Source organism: Anomaloglossus baeobatrachus, chromosome 4 (assembly GCF_048569485.1).
Source record: "Anomaloglossus baeobatrachus isolate aAnoBae1 chromosome 4, aAnoBae1.hap1, whole genome shotgun sequence".
Lineage (NCBI taxonomy): Eukaryota > Metazoa > Chordata > Amphibia > Anura > Aromobatidae > Anomaloglossus > Anomaloglossus baeobatrachus.
The window spans coordinates 589,597,487-589,624,489 of record NC_134356.1 but is presented as its reverse complement, the minus strand read 5'-3'; the positions used below and the strand labels follow the sequence as shown (position 1 = coordinate 589,624,489).

The 27,003-nt window shown below is 42.6% G+C and overlaps 1 protein-coding gene and 1 long non-coding RNA gene across 2 annotated transcripts; both read right to left on the bottom strand.

Moving 5' to 3' along the window:
* Positions 1-483: 483 nt before the first annotated feature.
* Positions 484-26,610, bottom strand: BOLA3 (bolA family member 3). The gene is made up of 4 exons (XM_075342903.1): positions 26,400-26,610; positions 21,929-22,052; positions 7,132-7,220; positions 484-754 (listed from the first exon to the last, which is right to left on the bottom strand). Exons 1-4 carry the CDS (start codon positions 26,517-26,519, stop codon positions 689-691), a joined length of 399 nt encoding a protein of 132 aa, XP_075199018.1. The 5' UTR covers positions 26,520-26,610; the 3' UTR covers positions 484-688.
* Positions 9,408-11,350, bottom strand: LOC142301862 (uncharacterized). Its single transcript, XR_012752899.1, has 7 exons — positions 11,158-11,350; positions 10,944-11,014; positions 10,784-10,850; positions 10,548-10,621; positions 10,301-10,464; positions 10,005-10,132; positions 9,408-9,906 (listed from the first exon to the last, which is right to left on the bottom strand). It is a non-coding gene; the product is annotated as an uncharacterized LOC142301862 (long non-coding RNA).
* Positions 26,611-27,003: the final 393 nt, after the last annotated feature.

Below are 27,003 nucleotides of genomic sequence, written 5' to 3'. Positions count from 1 at the left end.
GAGCAATTTAATTACTATAGCCCATTTGGCAAACATGATTTATAGCCAGACACCAGCCCCTGCCAATGTTCTGGAGGAATCCTAGCCCACTCCCCATGGGCAAGGGCCTCCAGTCTACTAATATTTTTTGGTTTGGTGATGCAACCGCCCTCTTCAAATCCCACCAATGATTTACTATGGGGCTCAAGTGAGGCGATGGAGGGTTGTATCATTCTGACTGCAATTGTAGAACCAATGTCTCCATAGTTAGAGATTGTAAATATACCCTTTTTGCCGTCTGATCGTGTAGTCATCTTTTACTCTTCTGCCATCAGCTCTTTCCCTCCAGTCTACAAGAACCATATAGAACGGAGTGCAATTGTAGGATCAGACTACACGTAGGGTCTGCATTGGAGCAGTTTACACAAAACGGTAGTGAAGTTCCTTACTTTTTACATTTTATTTCAGGTGCAATGGAGCAGTAAAAAGAAACAAATGTGCACATTGTGTTACTTCACTTTATTAGAAGATCAATTTTATATTCTAGGTAGCAAAACTATAATGTGCAACGTCTGTAGCTTCATATAACTAGATCTCCACCATCTGTGGTCACATAAAATATTGCGGGAGCCCTCCTGCCGTGACTCTGGTGTACGCAGCAGCTGACAATCTGGTTACATACTGAACTTCAATCCAGCATCGGGCGTCTTCAGGGTTTCGGGACAGACGTGAATATCCTGAGCCCATGCATTGCTTTAATCTCTTCTTGAAGAGCCTATAGAAGGAGCAGGAATCAGGAGGAGATATGAGACGACAAAAGAACCAAATATAGTTATGTATTGCTGAGAACATTTTATGATAACAGAGTAGAATTTCTTAAAAGGGAAACCATGAGCAGCATGAATCACAGCCTGCCTGCATGAATGCCTCCAGGTATGTTTTTTCCCCCCGAAATGCTATATAGCTAGAAGAACCGTCCGTGGATTATAGGAATAGATGTGAGTAGTACGACGTTAACCCCGGCCAGCTTCACTCTGGACCACTCTAGGTGATTGACTAGTTTCTTGCTATGGGAGGGAACGGTCAATGACATGGAACAGCACTGGGTATAGCTGGCCGGAGTTTTAAACAGATGCGAAATGGAAACCATAGTGTGAACCTGTGTTTGCTCTGTATTTGTTCTGATTGTAATACTAGTTTTTACTAGAAGTGTCTATCAAAAACTGTTGTGTCCTGGCCATATACAGAGCTTAAAAAGAATCCTTTAAGGGATGACATACCAAATGACCATCGTTGTGCTTCAGTTCCCATATATGTCAATGTTTAAGAAAAAAAAAACCGGGTCCAGTTACCAATAACCAAAATGTTATGCAGACTAACCTTTAGGATAACAGATTACGGTTACGTAACATACAGTCAGGGCCAGAAATATTTGGACAGTGACACAAGTTTTGTTATTTTAGCTGTTTACAAAAACATGTTCAGAAATACAATTATATATATATAATATGGGCTGAAAGTGCACACTCCCAGCTGCAATATGAGAGTTTTCACATCCAAATCGGAGAAAGGGTTTAGGAATCATAGCTCTGTAATGCATAGCCTACTCTTTTTCAAAGGGACCAAAAGTAATTGGACAAGGGACTCTAAGGGCTGCAATTAACTCTGAAGGCGTCTCCCTCGTTAACCTGTAATCAATGAAGTAGTTAAAAGGTCTGGGGTTGATTACAGGTGTGTGGTTTTGCATTTGGAAGCTGTTGCTGTGACCAGACAACATGCGGTCTAAGGAACTCTCAATTGAGGTGAAGCAGAACATCCTGAGGCTGAAAAAATAGAAAAAAATCCATCAGAGAGATAGCAGACAAGCTTGGAGTAGCAAAATCAACAGTCGGGTACATTCTGAGAAAAAAGGAATTGACTGGTGAGCTTGGGAACTAAAAAAGGCCTGGGCGTCCACGGATGAGAACAGTGGTGGATGATCGCCGCATACTTTCTTTGGTGAAGAAGAACCCGTTCACAACATCAACTGAAGTCCAGAACACTCTCAGTGAAGTAGGTGTATCTGTCTCTAAATCAACAGTAAAGAGAAGACTCCATGAAAGTAAATACAAAGGGTTCACATCTAGATGCAAACCATTCATCAATTCCAAAAATAGACAGGCCAGAGTTAAATTTGCTGAAAAACACCTCATGAAGCCAGCTCAGTTCTGGAAAAGTATTCTATGGACAGATGAGACAAAGATCAACCTGTACCAGAATGATGGGAAGAAAAAAGTTTGGAGAAGAAAGGGAACGGCACATGATCCAAGGCACACCACATCCTCTGTAAAACATGGTGGAGGCAACGTGATGGCATGGGCATGCATGGCTTTCAATGGCACTGGGTCACTTGTGTTTATTGATGACATAACAGCAGACAAGAGTAGCCGGATGAATTCTGAAGTGTACCGGGATATACTTTCAGCCCACATTCAGCCAAATGCCGCAAAGTTGATCGGACGGCGCTTCATAGTACAGATGGACAATGACCCCAAGCATACAGCCAAAGCTACCCAGGAGTTCATGAGTGCTAAAAAGTGGAACATTCTGCAATGGCCAAGTCAATCACCAGATCTTAACCCAATTGAGCATGCATTTCACTTGCTCAAATCCAGACTTAAGACGGAAAGACCCACAAACAAGCAAGACCTGAAGGTTGCGGCTGTAAAGGCCTGGCAAAGCATTAAGAAGGAGGAAACCCAGCGTTTGGTGATGTCCATGGGTTCCAGACTTAAGGCAGTGATTGCCTCCAAAGGATTCGCAACAAAATATTGAAAATAAAAATATTTTGTTTGGGTTTGGTTTATTTGTCCAATTACTTTTGACCTCCTAAAATGTGGAGTGTTTGTAAAGAAATGTGTACAATTCCTACAATTTCTATCAGATATTTTTGTTCAAACCTTCAAATTAAACGTTACAATCTGCACTTGAATTCTGTTGTAGAGGTTTCATTTCAAATCCAATGTGGTGGCATGCAGAGCCCAACTCGCGAAAATTGTGTCACTGTCCAAATATTTCTGGACCTAACTGTATTTTAATAGATATTGCCCCAAATCAAATGCCTGGATCTTGAAATGGAATATTTTTATTTCTATTTTTGTCCCGAAAAAAAACAAAAAAAAAAACGAAATGGCTACTGGACTGTGAACATGAACTCTGTAAACTCAGGTCTGTCTCTAAGGCCATCTATGTATTTCATAAAGAACTGGACTGAGCAGCCTACAGTGTATGAAAGTACATGCAGGCTCCAAAATACAACTGGTTGACCAGTTTTAATACAAACCAACTACAATAATGATTTATAACCAAAAATATACGCATTTCAGTTTAAAAATAAACAAACCAAAACAAAAAAAAGAAAATGCAAGTTTCAAATGTGGTGGACATGTAGCTCTGTATTACATTTATGGCTTAACATGATTGATTATAAATGTTTGATGAATGCAGGTCACACATCCACCTCAAGAAAGGGATCCTGTCACCTGCCGCTGGAAGTGGAAAGGTGGCCACATATGCACAGGGACAAAATTAGCTGAGCAAGCCAGTCAGGGGAAAGAGTACATCCATGGTGACATCTTCCCAACATTGGACGTACCGATACATCTTATTTGTTTTGCTGTTCCCACAAACGGACATACAAGTATGTCCTGGATAATGTATGACCTCAAAAGCTGTGCCTGATACAATCACTTTAACTGACAGACAAGCTCCTGCAGTAACAGGCCGAGCCGCTGCCAGCATTGCCCCCAGCTGATCAGCCCCCTAAATGTTGTGATCAATATCAACTATGGCATTTAAAAAGTTGTTAGTGGAATGGGGACTACCTCTCTCACCCAATCACCTTCTGGTGACTTGATCACAGAGTGCCGACGGTTGTTATAGTGACCAGAGATCCAAAAAAAAAAAATTATAATATATATATTATATATTATATATATATATATATATATATATATATATATATATATATATATATATATATATATATATATATATATATATATATATATATATATATACACACATACACATACATACATATATACATACATACACACACACACACACACACACACACACACACACACACACACACAGTGTACAGAAAGTATTCACGGCCCTTTAAATTTTTCACTCATCGGTTTCATTGCAGCCATTTGGTACATTCAAAAACGTTCATTTTGTTTCTCATTAATGTGCACTCTGCACCCCATCTTGACAGAAATGAACAGAAATGTAGACATTTTTTCACATTTATTAAACAAGAAATACTGAAATATCACAGTCATAAGTATTCAGACCCTTTGCTCAGTAGTGAGAAGAAGCCCCCTTTTGAGCTAGTACAGCTATGAGTCTTCTTGGCAATGATGCAACCAGTTTTTCACACCTGGATTTGGAGATCCTCTGCCATTCTTCCTTGCAGATCCTCTCAAGTTCCGTCAGGTTGGATGGTGAACATTGGTGGACAGCCATTTTCAGGTCTCTCCAGAGATGCTTAATTGGGTTTAGGTCAGGGATCTGGTCACAGAGTTGTTCTGAAGCCACTCCTTTGTATTTTAGCTGTGTGCTTAGGGTCATTGTCTTATTGTAAGGTGAACCTTTGACTAAGTCTAAGGTCCAGAGCAGTCTGGAAGAGGCTTTCTTCCAGGATATCCCTCTTCCTAGACGGCCAGGTCTAGGAAGAGTTCTGGTGGTTCTAAACTTCTTCCATTTAAGGATTATGGAGGCCACTGTGCTCTTAGGAACCTTGAGTACTGCATAAATTCTTTTGTAACCTTGGCCAGATCGGTGCCTTGCCACAATTCTGCTCGGAGCTCCTTGGGCAGTTCCTTTGACCTCATTATTGTCATTTGGTCTGACACGCAGTGTGAGCTGTGAGGTCTTATATAGTCAAGTGTGCATCTTTCCAGATCAAGTCCTATCAGTTTAATTAAACACAGCTGGACTCCAATGAAGGAGTAGAACCATCTCAAGGAGGATCGCAAGGAAATGGACAGCATGTGACTTAAATATGAGTGTCTGAGCAAAGGATCTGAATACTTATGACCATGTGATATTTCAGGTTTCAATTTGCAAAAATGTCAACATTTCTGTTAAGATATGGTGCAGAGTGTACTTTAATGAGAAAAAAAAAATAAGCTTTTTGGAATTTACCAAATGGCTGCAGTGAAACAAAAAGTGAAAAATGTAAAAGAAGTCTCTATACTTTCCGTACCCACTGTATGCCTTCTAGCGTGCCTAAAAGGGGTCAGTTGTTTTTGCACCTTAGGGGCTCTGCAAATGATGCCTGCAAACTATTGAAAAAAAAAAAAATCTGTACTACAAAAGTCAAATAGCACTTCCTTTCTCCCGAGCCCTGCTGTACCCAAACTTACTATACAACCATGTACAAGATATTTATTTATTTTACTCACTTTTCTAGCGCTATTAATTCCACAACACCTTACAGAAATCATCTCTGTCCTATTGGGGCTCCTAATCTGAATTCCCTATCTGTACGTCTTTGCAGTGTGGGAGGAAACCGGAAAACTGGAAGAAACCCACGCAAACACGGAGAGAACATACAATCTCCTTGCAGATGTTGTCCTTGGTGGGATTCGACCCCAGGACAGCAGCGCTGCAAGACTGCAAAGCTAGCAACTGACCCACCGTGCAGCCCCTTACTGTGTTTTAAAAAACTTGTGCAATAATGGGATAATTTTTACGTCTTTCCCACTAGAAACAATTTTTTTTAAAAAATGGGGCTAAAATAACATTTCATTTGAAAAAAAAAAAAAAAGTATTTTTTTCATAGCCTAATGGTATAAAATTCTGTGATGTCCATATGCTCAACTGCACCTCTAGATTAATTCAATGTAAAATGGGGTCACTTATGGTGGTTTCTACTGTTCTGACACCTCAGGAGCTCTGCCAAAGCAACATGGACCTGCAAACCATCCCAGCAAAATCTGCACCCTAAAATGGCACTGACCACATATCGGGCATTTGCATATTAAATTGTGTTACAAGTCTTGGGGTCCATTTTATTTAATTACCTCCTGTCAAAACAAAAACATTTGGAGCCAAAGCAACATTTTTAGAGGAAAAAATGAATTTTAAATTATTCGGAGGTCAAGCCGAAAAATTCACCTTTGTGTTTAAAATGCTCACTACACCCATAGGTGAATTTCTTACAAAGTGTAGTCTCCAAAATGAGGTCACTTGTGGGGGGTTTCTACTGTTTTGGCACTTCAAGGGTTCTGCAAATGTGACATGACGTCAACAATCTATTTCAGCCAAAATTGCTCTCCAAAAAAAATCAAATATCCCTGCTGTGTGCCCATATAGTAAATTCAGACCACACATGGGGTATTGCCGTGTTCAAAAGAAATTGGTTAACACATTTTGTGGTCCACCTTTTTTTGCTATCCCTAGTGAAAATTTAAAAAAAAAAAAAAAAAAAAAAAAAAAAAGGGGTAAAAAAAAATTTGGCGAAATAAAACAGTTAGAAAGTAGCACTTGTTCGTTCACATCCCTAGATTAATTCATTTAGGGGTGTAGTTCCTAGAATGGGGTCTATTATTTTGGCTCCTGATAACTCTGCAAATGTGACATGGCCTCTGCAATTTATTCCAGGGAAAATGATGCTTCAGAAGTCTAGTAGTGCTTCTTCTCTTCTGTGTGCCCAAATAGTAGTTTCCAACCGCATTTGGGGTATCAGTATAGTACAGAGAAATTACCAACTAATCTTGGGATTCATTTTAATTTTTTTCTCCTTTCATTTTGTGTACATTTTATGAAAAATAAATAAAAAATAAATTTATTTATATTATATATATATATATATGAAAAATTACTGCAACATTTTTTACTCTCCCAATATCCTCTTAAAAGGTCCTTCCCCGTCAGAAATTGAGATATTTACAGGAGTTCAAATCATACCGACCTAAAATTGCCACACTTGTAAAGTACAACGTGTCATGGAATGTCAGAATCACTTTTTACTGGGATACGCTGAAGAGTTTAAGAAGTATTTTACCACATAAAGTGACATGTGCCAGATTTGAAAAACTTTGCCTGGTCAGAAAGGTGAAAACAGGCTTCAGGGGGAAGGGGTTAAGAAAGACAACTCACTTCATTAACCATCTTATGCTGCTGGACTGTGCGCTTTTCTTTGAATTCTTCAGACTCAACATGGATTTCATACATTGCTCCGCACCCTCCTGTGATGAAAGAGACCTGAATCAATTCATTATTCTATACAATACAGCTATTATATATTGTATCACCCTATTCTCTTATTCATTAGCAACCACAAGAGATCCTGAAAATTAGGAGGACCTGACACAAAGTCCTTTTTATTCTTTTAGAGACTGAAAACCTGCTCTGGCCGGTTGCGGGTAATAGCAGATATGTTATACTGTACGCAGCTCTAATATCAGCCAAAGACCAAATTTGAATAAGGCCTCATTCAGATATAAGTTTTTCGCTTTTGAGTTCTATTTGGTTTTTTTAGGGACAGTCTATGGGGCGGGTGACATGTTGGTGTTTTTTTTAAAAAAAACAAACCCAAAAAACAACAACACAAACATGTTTGAATTTGCCAATGCACATCGATGGGTGTGTGTGTGTGTGTGTGTGTGTGTGTGTGTGGTCAATGGACAGCAATCCGATGTCACCAGTGTGTCATTTATGTGCGGTTCAGTTTTCATGTCTGTTTGATGTGAGAAGCTTAAAAAGGAGTGGTCCCAGCAACAAACTTAATTTTAATCAATAGATCTTGGAATACTGATAATTCCCACGATTGGATGTTATTAACAAAAATGTTCCCTGTGCTGAGATTATCTTATATATCTGCCCCTGCTATGTGCTGTGTAATGGCCGTGTCTGACTGTACAGAGACATGCTCTGATCTTACCACATCTCCTGGGCAGAGAAGGAAAAAAAAAAAAGAAGTATACAGCCATTACAGCACAGGATTGCAAATAATTATTTCTTTGAGGTAAAACATTTAAAAAAAAAAAAAAATAGGCAGGGAAATGTTTTACCTCACAAAAGAATCAGCTATGATCCTGTGCTGTAATGTCTGTATATTCTATCATTTCCTCCCCGGCCCAGGAGCTGTGGTATGATCAGATCATGTTCCTGTACGGTCAGACACAGCCATTACACAGAACACAGCGGGGACACATTTGTAAGATCTCAGCAAAGGAATATTATTTTTTTTTTTTAAAAAATAAACCTTAACGACTGCCTTATTTCCCCATCGCTGTTTAAACACCGCGATCAGGAATAAGCCTGTAGTACCCCCTAGTGTCAGAAAATCCCTGGGGTTTGACCCCCACCGAGCCGAGATCCTGGAGAACATGACTTGGCCCGGTTTTTGCAGTCCCGGATCATGTGATCGCTGTTATTCAATGAAAAACGGCAATGTTAAAAAAAAAAAAAGAAAAATGATAAAAAAAAGTTAGAATTATATATAAACACATCTACGGGGGGCGTGGCCTGGCCATGGAGGGATAAAGACGTGTGACACTTCAGCTCCTCAGCCGGCGCGGGGATTCATCAAGTCAGAGCAACAATTCAGGACCCCTAAAGCAACGAATGGGCAACAGAAGGAAGAAGGAAAACCCCCAGCCCACCTCATCCCGTGCAAACGCCTCAGGTCAGAGCATTCGTTGGTATATGGTGCGGACAGCACCAGCAGGACCCGACCCCAATATGGCTGACGCTGCAATAACCACTAGAAGCAGCCGCGCGTCCTGCAGAGAGATGACGGCGGCTGCAGAGATGGAGGATGCTGAGCGGGCGACGGAGACAGCGAAGAAGGTGGAGGCAGCATGGGGAGCGGTGAGTGCAGGCCAGCCCAGGGATGATGGAGCAAGTGGGGCGGCCGCGCTGGAAAAGCAAAATGGCGCCGAGACGCCGGAGCCAAGAGGGCAGACAGGCAGTATGGGAGGACACCGTTCAATGCCCGAGGAGAAGCGGGCTGAGAGCACAGGAGAGGAGGGGGCTAAAGAAGGGAGCAGAACGGAGTATGCAGCAGGCCCCCAAGTTCAGACACATACGATGCTGCAACCAAATATAACAGCAGTCACCTTCCCAGTCCCTGATAAATCCCCAAACACTGACATGATACAGACCACTAGTCAGAAAGGGGTGCAGGTGGGCCACGATATTAGCCAGCTATGGCGGACTATAGGGGAGCTGAGTTCTCATTTTAAAAACATCCCCACAAAAAAGGATATGGAGCAGTATATCTCCAGACTGGAGAATTCATATAAGGCTGAACTCTCTGGACTCAAAGATGAAGTACAACAGTTGGGGGAAAGAGTCACAGCAGCAGAGTCCACAGTACAGGCACTGTCAGTAAAGGCATAAGACCACAGAAAAAACAATACCTCTAAAAATATTTAAGTTTTATTTAGAAAATTATAAAAAATGACAAACAGTGTCTCTCTAAAAATACATAAAGGACAACACAGTGCCAGTGAGATGTTGGGAGGAGATAGTTTCAGCGTGAAAAGGATAGCGATAGATAGATGTTCACAGAGTCGTCAGATTACTGATCTCATAGCCTTTATTGACCCTTCCTGACGACGGAGGGTGTCCTAAGTTACTGGGCACTCCCCGTTCCGGGTGGCTGTCCCTCCCTGTCCCTATCTCTAGCCAAGGGGTGTCCACCACCAACCCAGGTGATTAGTGCAAAACCATAAATATACACATAAACACAAATGCGTTAAATTTGGTTCCTGACTCAAATAGATACTTCAGTCAGATGAATTTAAATTTTGTTAGGTGGAGCTGTAGGGGACCCGCTGCAGTAGCTGTCACCCCACGCTCTCCCGACGCGTTTCTCCCCCACCTAACGCAATGCTGGGGGATCATCAGGGGTAAAAAAAGTCATACCTGTTGATGCACAAAAAAGAGAGGACAAGTAATGTCTTAATATAACTTCATCAAAGTAGATTGAAAAATCTTTATATTCTCTTGGGTATATAACTTACATAACGGTAATAGTTATAGAGCGGGATATGAACGGTCCAACCCGAAAGCCTTTTGATAATATACCAGAAAAACTTGGTTTTAATCACATGATATGCTGGCAGATATTCTCATTCAGAAGAACTTGTCTCTAAATAAAGCCGACAAGAAAATATTCTGAGGAACTGAGTTGATAGGCTTGGAAGGGGGGAAGGGGAATGGAAGGGGGGGGGGGGGGGGGGGGGGGGAGGGGTTGGAGGGGGGAGGGGGGAGGGGGGAGGAAGGAAAGAGGTAACAAAGTGGATAAGATGAAAAATACCTCGTTATAACTCCAAAAATGGATGAATAGCCAATGGGATGCTAGGAGTTTAGTAAATCAAAAAAACTCCTAAGGTATCACATGAGTCTTCCTATCCTTGTGTTTAAAAGGCTTATGGATCACATCCTAACCATGTCTAGGTCACATTAGGGCAGCAGGGACATCTGCATAGACAGAGACAGTAAAATACCAATTAAACAAGGTAGATTCAGGAAACCTACAGTGTCCCATAGAGAAAAGTAGATACCTATACATGCAAAGAGTCCAATTTCTTTAGTTGATGGTGTTACACCAATATCTACACTGTTAGTGTGTCCAGTCCTAAAATGAAAAAAGGATAATAGTCATGGACCTAGAAGTACGTTGAATTCCCTTAGGGAGCCACATCAGTGTGGTATATCGTCCTGTATCCACCAAACCAGGACAAATGGTGCAAGCATAAATTTACTAGATGACACCTGACTAGTCCTGAAAAATAAATACCTGTAATTTCTTGGTCACTGAGGTAGGGGGTGCTGTATCAATACGCAGCATCGGAATCTATATAATCCTAAAAGGAATAATAATAATGATCTAATATCCCGCATAGAGATATGTGAATATAAACAGGACAGGACATACATCTATGGAAAAAAGTGTATACCTGCAAAGAAAAGCTCCTTTACACAGTGTTCCAGTATAGTGACCAAGTGTTATAATGAACACTTCTTTCACCTAAAGACATGAAAACAAACGATCACTACAGGTGATCCCATAACGATTCTGCAAGAGGAAACAACAGGACATTTACAGCACCATTACTAGTCCTTTGAAATGTCCTGTGGGAGAAAACACTCCAAAAAGGTGTAAAGACATACCGATACTTGGTCCGAAGAAAAGCTCAACCTGCAAGGACAAAGTGTCCCGAGCGCCGAAGCACATCTAACCGCAGGGAGCCAGCGCTGTGTCCTGTCCTGTGCCCAGATGATATGTGCCTAATCCCACGGACGGAGGTGTTTTAAACCTCCCGCGACCGGAAGTAAACAGTGTTGCTCCCGCCCCACAGGCTGAGAATCCGTGATTGACAGATCTCTTAAGCCAATCCTACGATCTCGTATGAATCCATCACATGTCCAGACTCAGAATAGAGGAGGATTGCGAGGGGCGTGCCATGCTGCTTAAAGTGACATGTCGCTTAATGCAGAGCTGAGCTACAGCTTAGCAGAATGAAATACTGTAGATGAAGAGGCCGTATTAGGTAACTGGAAGTAACCTGCCGTTATGTATAACATGAGCAAAATAGGAGAAGTATAAATCTAGGAAGGTTACTTGTTTAATTGGTATTTTACTGTCTCTGTCTATGCAGATGTCCCTGCTGCCCTAATGTGACCTAGACATGGTTAGGATGTGATCCATAAGCCTTTTAAACACAAGGATAGGAAGACTCATGTGATACCTTAGGAGTTTTTTTGATTTACTAAACTCCTAGCATCCCATTGGCTATTCATCCATTTTTGGAGTTATAACGAGGTATTTTTCATCTTATCCACTTTGTTACCTCTTTCCTTCCTCCCCCCTCCCCCCTCCCCCTCCAACCCCTCCCCCCCCCCCCCCCCCCTTCCATTCCCCTTCCCCCCTTCCAAGCCTATCAACTCAGTTCCTCAGAATATTTTCTTGTCGGCTTTATTTAGAGACAAGTTCTTCTGAATGAGAATATCTGCCAGCATATCATGTGATTAAAACCAAGTTTTTCTGGTATATTATCAAAAGGCTTTCGGGTTGGACCGTTCATATCCCGCTCTATAACTATTACCGTTATGTAAGTTATATACCCAAGAGAATATAAAGATTTTTCAATCTACTTTGATGAAGTTATATTAAGACATTACTTGTCCTCTCTTTTTTCAAGAAACACATTTTAAAGTGGGCCATGTCCCAAACTTGAGAGATCGCAACTATGCAACATGGTTCCACAGCGCCAATGCTGAATCCCGGTCAAGGGGGGTATCGCTTGCCATACACAGTAACTTGCCTCACTCTATTCTAGATACGAAACAGGATGCAGAAGGTAGATACATAATAGTTAAACTACGGATATATGAAACAGTGTATACAGTGGCGGGATGGTATGCACCTAACACGGGACAGACACAGACATGCAGGGCCTTCCTAAAAGTTCTATCCGAGTACGCAGAGGGAATACTGATTTTGGGGGGAGATTTTAATCTGTCTTTGAATCCCTTGGTAGACACTTCGGCTGGAAGGAGCAACATTTCCATAAAAAGATTGACCTCTTTGAAGCAAGACATACATCAGATGCACCTGAACGACGTGTGGCGCAGTATGCATCCTACGGGTAGGGACTACACCTTTTATTCCACCCCTCATGATTCGTACAGCCGAATAGATCTATTCCTGGTGAGTCAGTGTGTTTTGGCCTGGAGACCGAATCCCACGATCGGTAGTATAGTTTGGTCTGATCACGCCCCGGTCTTTTTGGCCATTGTTCCCCCGGATGGGAGGAAGCGGGAGTGGACATGGAGACTCAACGATAATTTACTCAAAGATGTAATCTGTATGACTGACATCAGGGAGACGGTTGATGTCTTCATGTCCTCTCACGAAACGGACTCCACTTCGATGCCTCTGCAGTGGGAGGCGCTCAAGTGTGTCATAAGAGGGGTGCTGATAAAGCACGGGGCGCGTATCAAAAAAATAAGGAATATTCGCATAAAAGAACTGTTGGACAGGATCCATAAGTTGGAAACAGCACACAAAAATAGGCAGTTGAGGGTAACCCTAGCAGAACTCACAAAATGCAGAGAGGAACTTAGGACAGTGCTGAATCAAAGATTTCTCAGATATCGGAATCATAAGCGCTTTCTCTATCAGCATTCTAATAAATGCGGCAGATCATTGTCCAACCTTCTACATCCCCGTAATCTCACAACATTTATACCTAGCTTGCGGAAACGGGGAGGAGGGAAGGCGAGCAGCCCGGCGGAGGTCTTGGAAGAATTGAGGGGTTTCTACTCGGAACTGTATAACATCCAAGGGAGGTTCTCTGGCATGTCATCACAGGCTTTGACTGAGCGCATTAAGGAATATATGATGGACACGGCTGTGCCAACTCGGAAAAATGAGGAAGTGCAACAATTGGAAAACAGGTTCTCAGAGGAGGAAGTGGGAGAAGCAATTAGGAATACCCCAAATGGGAAGAGTCCGGGTCCGGACGGATTTTCTCCTACATTTTATAAAACATTTCGGGAATTGCTTACCCCATTTATGACTAAGGTATTTAATGCAATTTCACCAGAGACTCCCTTTGCGACTCAGTCACTGGAGGCACATGTCATGGTCCTTCCGAAACCTGGCAAAGACCCCATGTTAGTGTCTAATTATAGACCAATATCTTTACTCAATGTAGATATAAAGTTATTCTCCAAGATCTTGGCTAACAGGCTGGCTCCCCTTCTCCCTTCCATCATTGATACAGACCAAGTAGGATTCATACAGGGTAGGGAGGCTCGGGACAATGTCAATAAAACTTTACTGCTTATAGCCCACGCTAAAAGCACGAATCAGCCCCTGGGAATACTATCAGTAGACGCAGAAAAAGCGTTTGATCGAGTACAGTGGGACTTCTTGAGGGCAGCATTAGAACACATAGGGATAGGTCCTGGATTTTTGAATAAAGTAATGGCCCTTTATACATGTCCATCGGCAAGGATAAAGGCAAATGGCTCCTTATCACAGTCTATACAAATCAGAAATGGAACAAGGCAAGGGTGCCCTCTTTCTCCGCTATTATATGTAATTACAATGGAACATCTTGCCAACGCAATCAGGAGAAATCCCAATGTGCACGGTATAGACGTAGGGGGGAAAACATACAAGACAGCGCTATATGCGGACGACTTGTTGATATATGTGTCTCAGCCACATATATCTTTCCCCTCCCTGATAGCGGAGTTTGAGAGATTTGGGGACTTAAGTAATTTCAAAGTTAATTGTTCAAAAACAGAAGCCTTAAAAATCACGCTGCAGCCTCAAGAGGTTTCATTGGCTCAAAGTAACTTCCCATTTAAATGGCAATCCCAGACACTGAAATATCTAGGCATCAATGTCCCTGCAGATCTGGAATTATTGTATTCCAAGAACTATTTACCGCTATTGACACGAACAATCAAAGAGCTTAGGTCATATCATAAAAAACCCTTATCCTGGTTTGGCTGTATAAAACACATTTAAAATGGACATCCTTCCACGGTTTTTATATATATTTCAGGCAGTCCCGCTTCTTCCACCTTCCGGGTTTTTTCGGACACTCAGGTCTGCCCTAACTCAATTTATATGGGGACACTCTAGGGCTAGAATAAAATATCACACACTTACTAAGCATATCACTGCAGGGGGCGCAGGACTCCCAGATGTGCGCAGATATCATCGGGCGGCACTGATGGTTCGAATGTTTGACTGGCATTTTAACGACCAAAATAAGAAATGGGTCAAACTTGAACAGGAAAGCTCATCAATTCCACTAAAGTATCTACCATGGGTTGGGTCCAGGGAGGGGGTGAGACTGGTGGCGGCGAGTCTTTTTATAAGGCCTAAGCCACACGGCGAGAAAAACAGTGCGAGTGGAGTGCGATAAAACATCGCATTCCACTCGGACCAATTCTAGCCTGTGTGTCAGCACACATGAGCGATTATTTTCTCAGCCCTAATCGGACTGAGAAAACAATCGCAGCATGCTACAACTGTAATCCGAGACTCTTTCTCTCGCACCCATTCAAGTGAATGGGGCGAGAGAAAAATCGCACTGCACTCGCGGTACACCGGTGTACTGCTAGTGCAGTGCGAGAATGGCAATAGCTGGCTATGCAGGGGAGAGGGAGAGAAATCCCTCCCTCCCCTCCTGAGTGCCGGCCCGCCCCCCACAGCTCAGGTCTGCTCGCACGAACGGACCTCAGTTGCAAGCACACACGCATGACACTCGGCTCTGCTGTACTGCCAGCACGAGCCGAGTCTCATGCAAGGGGATCGCAGTAGTCCCCGTGTGGCCCCGGCCTTAAGGCTACGCTGAGGACATGGGACAAGGTTAAACAGAACGGCGGATTGGTGGGTTGCCCTTTTCTCCTTGCTCCTATTATATCCAACCCAGAATTCCCCCCGGGAGTCGGTCGGTCCAAATTTCTGAGATGGAGAGCACAACACGATGGTAGGATTTATCATACCCTTAGGGGGTCTAAATTAAGATCCTTTGAGGATATGCAAACCATGGAACCTCCCCAGACATTATCCTGGATAGAATATAGACAACTCTATTCATTCGTTAATTCTAAGACACAGGGAATGGATGGAATATCAGAGGGCTTGGCCTTACCCTTTGAAAAATTATTTATGCAGGATACCATACCCGCACATTTGATGTCACTTATATATAAGTTGATTGGACAGGCAGATCCCTCTGCGGGCTCGGATCCCTCATATATGATCAAGTGGGAGGAAGAAATGGAAACGACATTCACAGATACAGAAAAACAGAAAGCTTACATATTTACACATAAATTGTCGATTGCAGGGTACACCAAAGAGAAAAACTATAAGATCCTAACAAGATGGTATCAGTATCCGGTAAGGCTACATAGAATCTTTCCTTCTGTTTCCGAGATGTGCTGGCGATGTGGAACAACAAGGGGCACAATGATACATATATGGTGGGACTGTGCTAAAGTCAAGTCATTCTGGGAGGCAATCTTTCAAACATACACAAAAATAACAGGGAAAGGAACACCACAGACCCCACAAATAGCCTTGATGTCAATGCTTCCCGGCTCAATTAAAGCTCAAAAGGGGGATATACTGCGGTTTTGTCTGGCAGCAGCAAGAGCAGTGATTCCAAGACATTGGAGAACACAGGAGGCCCCGTCCTTGCGGGAATGGACACAGGAATTTGAGCACATACATCATATGGAGGAACTAATGGCAGAGGCAGAGGGACATACTGAAAGATACCTGAGAATTTGGACGCCATGGATAATATTTAAAAGTTCAGACGATTACCATACGTTATTTTGAAGGTTCAATAGGTGCAGTATGAGGAGAGATAGTAGAAGGGCTAGGGCAAGACCTGTTTATGCACCCCCCGCCCTCCTAACCCTTAAAAGGTTCCCCCCTTCTCCTTCCCTGATTCTTCAGCTTTCTTTTCTATTTCATGCATGACTATTTATTTCTCTTCTTTGTTCATCTCTTTAGGTTGTTTTTCTTATTATTTTTCTTTTAATTTCCATTTTTATCTTCATTTTCCTTTTAAACTTACTGATTAAGACATAATGAGTAGAGCTAGGATGCGGTTCAAGGTTATACGGGAAGTTTAGTTATCGAGTTCTCGCCAATGAAGAGAGGAACAGTGGATATGAGGAATATATTGTTATTATTACAGTGTTTGAACGATTCTCAGTTATCAGGGGACACGTTATGGGAATGTTATCCAAATTGTGGTATCATACGCAATGATCTCTTTATAACCTTGTTTGTTTGTATGTTTTTTCTATGCTTCTTCATTTTTCTTTTCTATTCAATAAAGAAAGATTATACATAAACACATCTACACACAGATAGAGATAGATAGATAGAGATTATATATATATATATATATATATATATATATCTCTATCTATCTATCTATCTATCTATCTCTCTCTCTATCTCAGATACCTGGGAGAATTAGTTTGCGAGGTGAGCTCATTAAAAAGGAAAACCGGATGCTCCACAATATTAAGCAGGCCACAGTTTTCAAGTAACATGGGAAAGAAAAAAGATCTCTATGCTGCCAAAAAGCATCAAATAATGCAATGCCTTGGACGGGGGATGAAAACATTAAATATTTCACGAAAACGTAAGCGTGATCATCGTACTGTGAAGAGATTTGTGGCTGATTCAGAGCACATACGTGTTCATTCTGATAAAGGCAGAATGAGGAAGGTTTCTGCCAGGCAAGTTCATCGGATTAAGACAGCAGCTGCTAAAAAGCCATTACAAACCAGCAAACAGATATTTGAAGCTGCTGGTGCCTCTGGAGTCCCTCGAACCTCAAGGTGTAGGATCCTTCAAAGGCTAGATGTGGTGCATAAACCTACTATTCGACCACCCCTAACCAGTTCTCACAAGCAGAAATGGTTGCAGTGGGCCCAGACATACAAGAAGACTAATTTTCAAACAGTCTTATTTACTGCTGAGTGTCGAGCAACCCTGGATGGTCCAGATGGATGGAGTGGTGGATGGCCACCGTGTACCAACAAGGCTGTGACATCAGCAAGGAGGTTGAGGAGTCATGTTTTGGGCCAGAATCATGGGGAGAGACATCTGGTAGGCCCCTTTAGGGTTCCTGAAGGTGTGAAAATGACCTCTGCAAAGTATATAGAGTTTCTGACTGGCCACTTTCTTCCATAGTACGAAAAGCAGAAATGTGCCTTCAGGAGCAAAATTATCTTCATGCATGACAATGCACCATCTCATGCTGCAAAGAATATCTCTGTGTCATTGGCTGCTATGGGCATAAAAGGAGATAAACTCATGGTGTGGCCACCGCCTACACCTGACCTCAACCCTATAGAGAACCTTTGGAGTATCGTGAAGCAAAAGATCTATGAGGGTGGGAGGCAGTTCACATCAAAACAGCAGCTCTGGGAGGCTATTCTGACATCATGGAAAGAAATTCAAGCAGAAGCTCTCCAAACACTCACAAATTCAATGGATGCAAGAATTGTGAAGGTGATATCAAAGAAGGGTTCCTATGTTAACATGTAACTTGCCCAGTTAGGATGTTTTGGATTTAAATAGCTTTTTATTTTGGTGAATGTGACCTCCTAATGCTGCAAATTCCACAAATGAGCATTTTCAGTTCTTTAAAACATAGAAAATGTTTAGAAACTCTACTGTGCCTAATAATTTGGAACAGTGCATTTTGAGGTTTGTTTTTTTTAAAAAATTGAAAATTATACGGTTATCATTGGGAGGTTTCTTCAATAAAATTAGATGTATACTCTAACGGGTGATGACTTTTATTAGACTGACTGTCATTTACACCGACTATTTAGGAAAATCAGAGAAAAATATCATTTGCATAATCATTTGGAACATGGTGTATATATACAGTACAGACCAAAGGTTTGGACACACCTTCTCAAAGAGTTTTCTTTATTTTCATGACTCTGAAAATTGTAGATTCACATTGAAGGCATCAAAACTATGAATTAACACATGTGGAATGACATAACAAAAAAGTGTGAAACAACTGAAAATATGTCTTATATTCTAGGTTCTTCAAAGTACACACCTTTTGCTTTGATTACTGCTTTGCACACTATTGGCATTCTCTTGATGAGCTTCAAGAGGTAGTCAGCGGAAGTGGTCTTCACTTCACAGGTGTGCCCTGTCAGGTTTAATAAGTGGGATTTCTTGCCTTATAAATGGGGTTGGGACCATCAGTTGTGTTGTGCAGAAGTCTGGTGGATACACAGCTGATAGTCCTACTGAATAGACTGTTAGAATTTGTATTATGGCAAGAAAAAAGCAGCTAAAGAAAAACGAGTGGCCATCATTACTTTAAGAAATGAAGGTCAGTCAATGCGAAAAAAATTGGGAAAACTTTGAAAGTGTCCCCCAAGTGCAGTGGCAAAAAACATCAAACGCTACAAAGAAACTGGCTCACATGAGGACCGCCCCAGGAAAGGAAGACCAAGAGTTACCACTGCTGCGGAGGATAAGTTTTTCAGAGTCACCAGCCTCAGAAATCGCAGGTTAACAGCAGCTCAGATTAGAGACCAGGTCAATGCCACACAGAGTTCTAGCAGCAGACACATCTCTAGAACAACTGTTAAGAGGAGACTTTGTGCAGCAGACCTTCATGGTAAAATAGCTGCTAGGAAACCACTGCTAAGGACAGGCAACAAGCAGAAGAGACTTGTGTGGGCTAAAGAACACAAGGAATGGACATTAGACCAGTGGAAATCTGTGCTTTAGTCTGATGAGTCCAAATTTGAGATCTTTGGATCCAACCACCGTGTCTTTATGCGTCGTTGAAAAGGTGAACGGATGGACTCTACATGCCTGGTTGCCACCGTGAAGCATGGAGGAGGTGGTGTGATGGTGTGGAGGTGCTTTGCTGGTGACACTGTTGGGGATTTATTCAAAATTGAAGGCATACAGAACCAGCATGGCTACCACAGCATCTTGCAGCGGCATGCTATTCCATCCGGTTTAGGTATAGTTGGACCATCATTTAATTTTCCAACAGGACAATGACCCCAAACACACCTCCAGGCTGTGTAAGGGCTATCTGACTAAGAAGGAGAGTGATGGGGTGCTACGCAAGATGACCTGGCCTCCACAGTTACCAGACCTGAACCCAATCGAGATGGTTTGGGGTGAGCTGGACCGCAGAGTGAAGGCAAAAGGGCCAACAAGTGCTAAGTATCTCTGGGAACTCCTTCAAGACTGTTGGAAGACCATTTCCGGTGACTACCTCTTGAAGCTCATCAAGAGAATGCCAAGAGTGTGCAAAGCAGTAATCAAAGCAAAAGGTGGCTACTGTGAAGAACCTAGAATATAAGATTAATTTTCAGTTGTTTCACACTTTTTTGTTAAGTATTTCATTTCACATGTGTGCATTCATAGTTTTGATGCCTTCAATGTGAATCTACAGTTTTCAGAGTCATGAAAATAAAGAAAAAACTCTTTGATTGAGAAGGTGTGTCCAAACATTTAGTCTGTGCTGTGTTTATATAATATATCACACACACACACACACACACACACACACACGATAAATAAGGAATCTGGAGTTTTTTTCTGAATTGAAATCACTAACATCTACATGCGGCTGTAATGAAAGAGGGATCAGCCATATTGGATTTCATTATGCCTGGCATGGGGTTAGTCACTCTTCCCACCAAAATAAGCATGCACACTCAGTCTGGAGGAGTGAGCAGGTTTTTGGGGTGGAGGCAGGTGAAAATGCTTTCACAATTCCTGTGAATAACAGATAAACGTGTATGGTGGTCATGCACACTAGGTGAACATTATCCGAACCCCCCCCCGATGTCAGCTGGGGCTGGACGACTTTCCAGAGGAGTCTGTGAAAGCTTAACACTCCCGTATACATTGGATTAAAGTTAAACAAGCAGGTCCATTATGGCGCAATTGGATGACAATGTATGGAGGCCTCCCGTCTCGCCTCCTATGAGTGATGTTCAGGGACGGAAGGTGATGGAGTGTTGGATTTCAGTGGTTGATCCTTTTGTTTCCATAGGGGAGGTGCACATGACCGCGTTCTCTCCAGCAGAGAAAGATGCAATTATGCTGATCAAACTCTGATCAGAGTGGGATCAGTTTTTATCAGAGGTAGAGAAGGGGGGAAAAAAAAAAGCAATAATCTCCACCTCCTCCATTATGTCAGATTGTGAAAATCAGACTGCATTTGGAGGTCATCCGAGTGTAGTCAGATGTTTTCCATGGAGCCATAGACTTGCATTTTTCTCAACTTGAGTAACATGAAAGGCAATGATTGGGTAGTTTGGCTTTTTTTTTTCTATTTTTTTCTATTTTTTGGTTTATACCCGGTAAGAGCCTGCAAGCAGATCTCACTCGCCAGACCGTTTAGCGTACCCGAGCACAGCGATGCTAAATCGAGTGGCTTGCATATGAACAGCACCCGTACTCAGACACAGACTTTTTTAAAGTCTGTGATCAAGTTCGCTCCTCGGACACCCAGCGTTACCTATGAACCTCAGACTTTACAGTTCGGGTTCGCTCATCCCTACACAGGAGCTATTGGTCAAATCGCAAGAGGTAATTGTGGCCCAATGTGTTTATTCCCATTGAAAAACACAGATACAGGAGGGGCCAGGAGGAAGAGCAGACTTTGCTGGCCACCTCACACCTCCTGGTAGAATATCTGGGCTCCTGCCAAGCTCCGCATTGTATGTAGCAATCTCCTTACATAGTACCATGGCTGAAATTACACTATTGCAGTTTCCACTTTACTATTTATTTGCTAAAGGGAATCTATCAGCAGGTTTTGGTTACCTCATCTGAGAGCAGTATAATGTAAGCAAAGAGATCCTGATGTATAACTTAGATTACTGCAGAAAAAAGTAAGACCTAGCATCACCTTAAACAGGTGCTCTGGGGTAATTTAATGTAGACGAGTAAAAGGTGAACCCCGGTACACTGTGTAGTTCCCCAAAAAACGGGCACAAGTTCAAATCTCTTGGTCTATTTTTTCTTTATTGTGAACAAGTGAAAGAAAACGTGCTGTACAATGGTAGAAAGTCCACCTTGAGGCGTTTCGGCCTCAGGCCTTCATCCGGCCGGACAATCTGACCATATTGAGTCGTATCCGGTAGGAAAGATGGAATGTAGTATAATCAGAGAAAATTGAAATCAGATCAGATCTTAACAATACAGGCATTCCTGAATTCTATGTGTTAACCCTTGCAGCATGCTGGCTTTAGCTTGCATAACAAAAACCTGCTGATAGATTCCCTTTCCCTTTAATAACAATGCAGATGGAATAACCAAGAGATCAACTGGATCCCAAGTCACTGTCCTCACGCTCATCCAATGTCAATCGCTCTTTATCACCTGAGATATCTACCACGTTCACAAAGGAGGCAAGAGGAAACTTTGTCTTCAGCACTTGTGTGATCCGGTCTTCTGCTTCAGTCCTTGAGGCAAATGATCTTCTGAGGCTGCAGAGGACACAAATCTATCCGGAAGAAAAGGAAAATACATTCCTAGATTTCAAAATTTAAATAGACATCAACCTACATACAGCATTATGCACATGGCCGTATTCCTCACGCACAGAGACGTAATAAGTCTCCAGAATGTTTTTCAAGTTTTCATTTAAAGGGAACCCGTCAGGTCCTGTATGCACCCGGACCACGAGCAGTGCTGGGTGCCTATTGCTATCCCTGCCTAACTGTCCCAAGCTATAGTAGCATAGTGTGGGCGTGATAGCATGCTATTCAATGCCCAGCATCATCGGCATGGACACGTGTACCTGTCAGTTGCCACCGCTTCTGACACCAGGTTTAAGCTCAGTGCGCATTATCAGAAGTCACCGCACTTCCGGTCATGCGCACTAGACCTCTCTGAAGCCGGGATGCGTACACCTGACTTCATACTGCACATGACTGGAAGTGCCGGGTCTGATTATGTGCACTGACCCCAAACCCAGCCTCTGCGGCGGTGACAATGCACAGGTATGCGTGTCCATGCCGATGACGCTGGGCATTGATTGGCATGCTAACAGGAAAGACTAGTAGGGGGAAATAACACCCTTGCGACTAGTCCCTGCGCTCATTAGCATCTCACACAGGATCTTTAGAAATACTTTTTCTATAGATCTCTTTATCTATCCTAATGTATACAGGGACAGTTAGGTAGGGAATAGCAATATGCACCCAGAACTGCTCGTAGTTCTGGGTGCTTAGAGGACCTGACAAACCCCCTTTAAGGCTATGTGTCCACGGGAGAATGTAGCTGTGGATTTTTCTGCATCAAAATCCGCAGCTTTCCCGCAAAAATGCGCACCTTTTCAAAGGTGCGGATTTGCTGCGGATTTACCGCGGAATTGATGCGGATTTTGGTTCGGATTTTTTTTTCCCAATTTTAAAGCCAAAATCCGGATGAAAATTCGCAACAATAATTGACATGTTGCAGATTTTTCCGGACCAAAATCAGCACGAAATCCGCTGCGGAAAAATCCGCAGCATGGGCACAGCATTTCCAAAATGCCATAGAAATGGCTGGGAAGTACCTGTGCTGCAGATTTTCGGGAAATCCGCGGCTTTTCCACGAGAAATCCGCGGCAAAATCAGCGCATTTTCCGCAGCGTGGACACATAGCCTTAGGCTATGTGCGCACATTGCGTTTTTTCATGTGTTTGCACAGCTTTTTAAACTGCAGCGTAAACGCATGCGTTCTGCGCCCCCAGCAAAGTCTATGAGAATTTAACAAATTCCATGCGCATGTTGAGTTTTAAAACGCAGCGTTTTGCATGCCAAATTTTTTACAAAATCGATGCATTCTAAAATGCAACATGTCACTTCTTTTGTGCATTTTGGATGCTTTTCCCACTCTGTCTATGGGAGAGCAAGCATCCAGAATGCATGAATTCTGTATCCATTCTGCATCAAAATACATCCAAAACGCAGCGTTTTGGCTGCGTTTTGAAATGCACATGCAGTGACAAAACGCTGCAGAATATTTGTCACGGCAGAACGCAACGTGCGCACATAGCCTAAGGCTACGTGCCCACGGGACAATGTACCCACGGATATATCTGCAGGTACGTCCACAGGTTTCCCGCAGCTGATCCCTGGAATCCGCAGCTATACACAGTCCCGGCCTCTATCTCCATAGTGGAGGGCCGGTAATTCCGCAGGTATTTCCGCAGGAATAATTGACATGCAGTTGTGTGGCTGCGGGACATCCGCAGCATATTCCGCAGCTGCACATACCGCAGCATGGACACAGCACTCCCCATGTCCCATAGGGTAACATGGGGAGTTTCTGCATTTGCTAAAACCTGCATGTTCATAAAAACGGCTTCTTTCAGTGCAAACAAGCAGCTAATCCAGTGGTGAACAAGCGCAAAACATCATCATTGCTGGCGGTGCGTCATCCTGTGATCAGAACTCGCGCTGTTGGGAACTACGGCCGCCTGTGTGCACGGAGTGATCTGTAAGGCTGAGTTCACACGTCCAGTAATCGTCTGTTAGAACGGATCCAGCAGCAATCTGTTGGGAAAAAGTTCTGCAGACAACTTTTATCTCAGTTTTGAAAAAAAATTATTTTTGCACCATCCGTTTTTTTTAACATGGTAGTCCATGGAGAACAGATCCGATACCCGAGTGCCATTTAGCCATCCTTTTTTCTTGTAAAGGATTTGTTTTTTTGTTTACAGGATCAGTTTCAAATGGAAGGTAAACAGCAATCAATTTACTGATCCTTTTTCTATGCTAAAAGAACCCCAGATCCTACAAGAACCAATTTTGAAAATATGGGCAATGGATCCATTCTAACGGATGATTACTGGACATGTAAACTCAGCCTTTCATGGTTTACTTTGGGCTGTTTGTCTAAACACGCACTTAAACACCTGCCGACCATTAAGGCTATGTGCCCACGGGACTCTGTACCCGTGGATTTTGCCACAGAAAACCTGCAGATTTATCTGGATTTCACTCACACCAGCCTGCTGCCATTGCTGAGCTAGCTCGGCACTGCTGGTAGTCCGATCCCGCAGCTGAAACAGTTTTAAGATACGGTCCTGGCATTTGCTGGTCCTTCTTGGGCGCCCTGGAGTCTTTTTGGCAACAATGGAAGCTCTCTCCTTGAAATTCTTGATGATGCGATAGATTGTTGACTGAGGTGCAATCTTTGTAGCTGCGATACTCTTCCCTGTTAGGCCATTTTTGGGCAGAGCAATGATCGCTGCACGTGTTTCTTTAGAGATAACCATGGTTAACTGAAGAGAAACAATGATACCAAGCACCAGCCTCCTTTTAAAGTGTCCAGTGGTGTCATTCTTACTTAATCATGACTGATTGATCGCCAGCCCTGTCCTCATCAACACCCACACCTGTGTTAATGGAACAATCACTAAAACAATGTTAGCTGCTCCTTTTAAGGCAGGAATGCAATGATGTTGAAATCTGTTTTGGGGGTTGAAGTTCATTTTCTTAGCCAATATTGACTTTGCAAGTAATTGCTGTTAATCTGATCACTCTTTATGACATTCTGGAGTATATGCAAATTACCATTAGAAAAACTTAAGCAGCAGACTTTGTAAAAATTAATATTTGTAGCATTCTCAAAACCTTTGGCCATGACTGTACTCTTATGTATATACTCTTATGTATATAGTATGAGACTCTCCTATACAAGTCTGTGGGTGCATAAAAAAAAAATGGACCTGGAACGGAACATCCGTGTAGCCGCACTGCGCCTCATGAGTTTCATGGATTTATTGCTACGATCAATATAGGATTCTGGATTTCATCTTTCTACATTAGAAAATTTTAATGTATAAAAACAGATGTTACAATAAAAGAACAGACGCTGATGAAAATCAGAGGAGAGTTCATCCGCTCACCAGACCCCAGGGTAACAGGATTATATACATAGGAGGGGTCTGCACGGAAACTACAGAGGCAGCACAGCGCCCACTTCGCAGCATAATTGGTATTTCCATCTGCAAGATCCTATCCCAATATGTAGTAGGTGTAATAAAAAGAAAATTAACAAATACCTTCAATTAGAAAAGTAGTATAGTTCTCCTGATATAGCCATTTCTCTTACCTCATGTGCAGGGCATTGCAGCTTATGTATCTATGGGTACGTCCACGTATACAGTGACAGTTAGTTGCTTATGGTTGTAACCATGGATACCTAAGCTGCAATGCCCTGCACATGAGGTAAGAGAGATGTAGTATAATTCTCCTGGTATGGTCATGTCTCTTAACTCATGTGCAGGGCATGGCAGCTTAGGTATCCATAGTTAAGTGCACTCATACAGTGACAGTTAGTTGCTCGTGGTCGTAACCATAGACACCTAAGCTGCAATGCCCTGCACATGAGTGAAGAGACCTGGCTATATCAGGAGAACTATACTACATTTCTAATTGGAGATATGTGCTAATATTACTTTTACACGTACTACATATTGGGATAGGATCTTGGAGATTGGAATGCCCCTTTAACACCGTTTACGCCATGATGGTGGAATAGTATAATGGTCACTTTATTACACGACCACCACCGCCCTCGATGCCTGCCTCACTGTACGAGGCCTATAATTATTACTTCATGGGGTGAAAGGGGTTAATAGTTCTAGAACGTTCAGTCTCTTTCTGGGATACTTTGTCTCAGCCCCCTCTGCTTGCTGGCAGTGTATGGAGTCCTGTACTGATCTCATTTCTATCCAGTCTGGACTCCTCCAGCATTGCACTGACACACTGCAGCGCCGGTAATGAGGACAGGACTGTGACAAACCCTCAGCGGTGAGCAGTGATGCATTCTCCGGGTCACACAGTGCGGTACTCACCCTCGCCCTGGAGAGCAGCTGTCCGGCCGCCCACATGATGCCGCTGTGCAGGGAAATCGGCAATGTCACCACAGCACAGCCATAAGAATTGTTGTAGGCGGCGCTCAGCAATGACGTCATCAGATGCACCGGCCGCCACTATTGATACTGGCACTAGAAAATATTTACCACAACCGATTCTTTTTCTGCCAACATGTAAGGGAATAAACGACAAACTTTGTAATATTTTCTTACAACTTTAGCTCCCCTGCTCCCTGTTATGTAGATACCGGATAATATTGGAGGCGAGGAAAAGTGACGTCAATAGAAGCGTCTAAGGCAACCGGGTATAGGTGCAGTATTGTATTGTATCCGCCAGAGGGAGCAGTGCAGGAAAATCTGCAGGATGTATATAGTGAGGGTGATAGTATAGAATCAGGGTGATTGTATATTGTGTGGGTGATAGTATAGAATGGGTCACAGTATATAGTGAGGAGGTGACAGTATAGAATCACTGTGAGTCTATATAGTGAAAGTGACTGTATAGTATCAGGGTGCGTGTATATAGTGAGGGTGACGGTATAGTATCAGGGTGAGTGTATATAGTGAGGGTGACGGTATAGAA

Excerpts from the sequence above, each read along its gene's own strand:
- BOLA3 (XM_075342903.1), bottom strand. The coding sequence starts at position 26,519 with ATGACGTCATTGCTGAGCGCCGCCTACAACAATTCTTATGGCTGTGCT. Across the intron at positions 7,221-21,928 it reads GAACGTGGTAGATATCTCAG|GAGGGTGCGGAGCAATGTAT; the intron begins GTGATAAAGAGC and ends CTTTCATCACAG. Across the intron at positions 755-7,131 it reads AGCATAAGATGGTTAATGAA|GCTCTTCAAGAAGAGATTAA; the intron begins GTGAGTTGTCTT and ends CTCCTTCTATAG.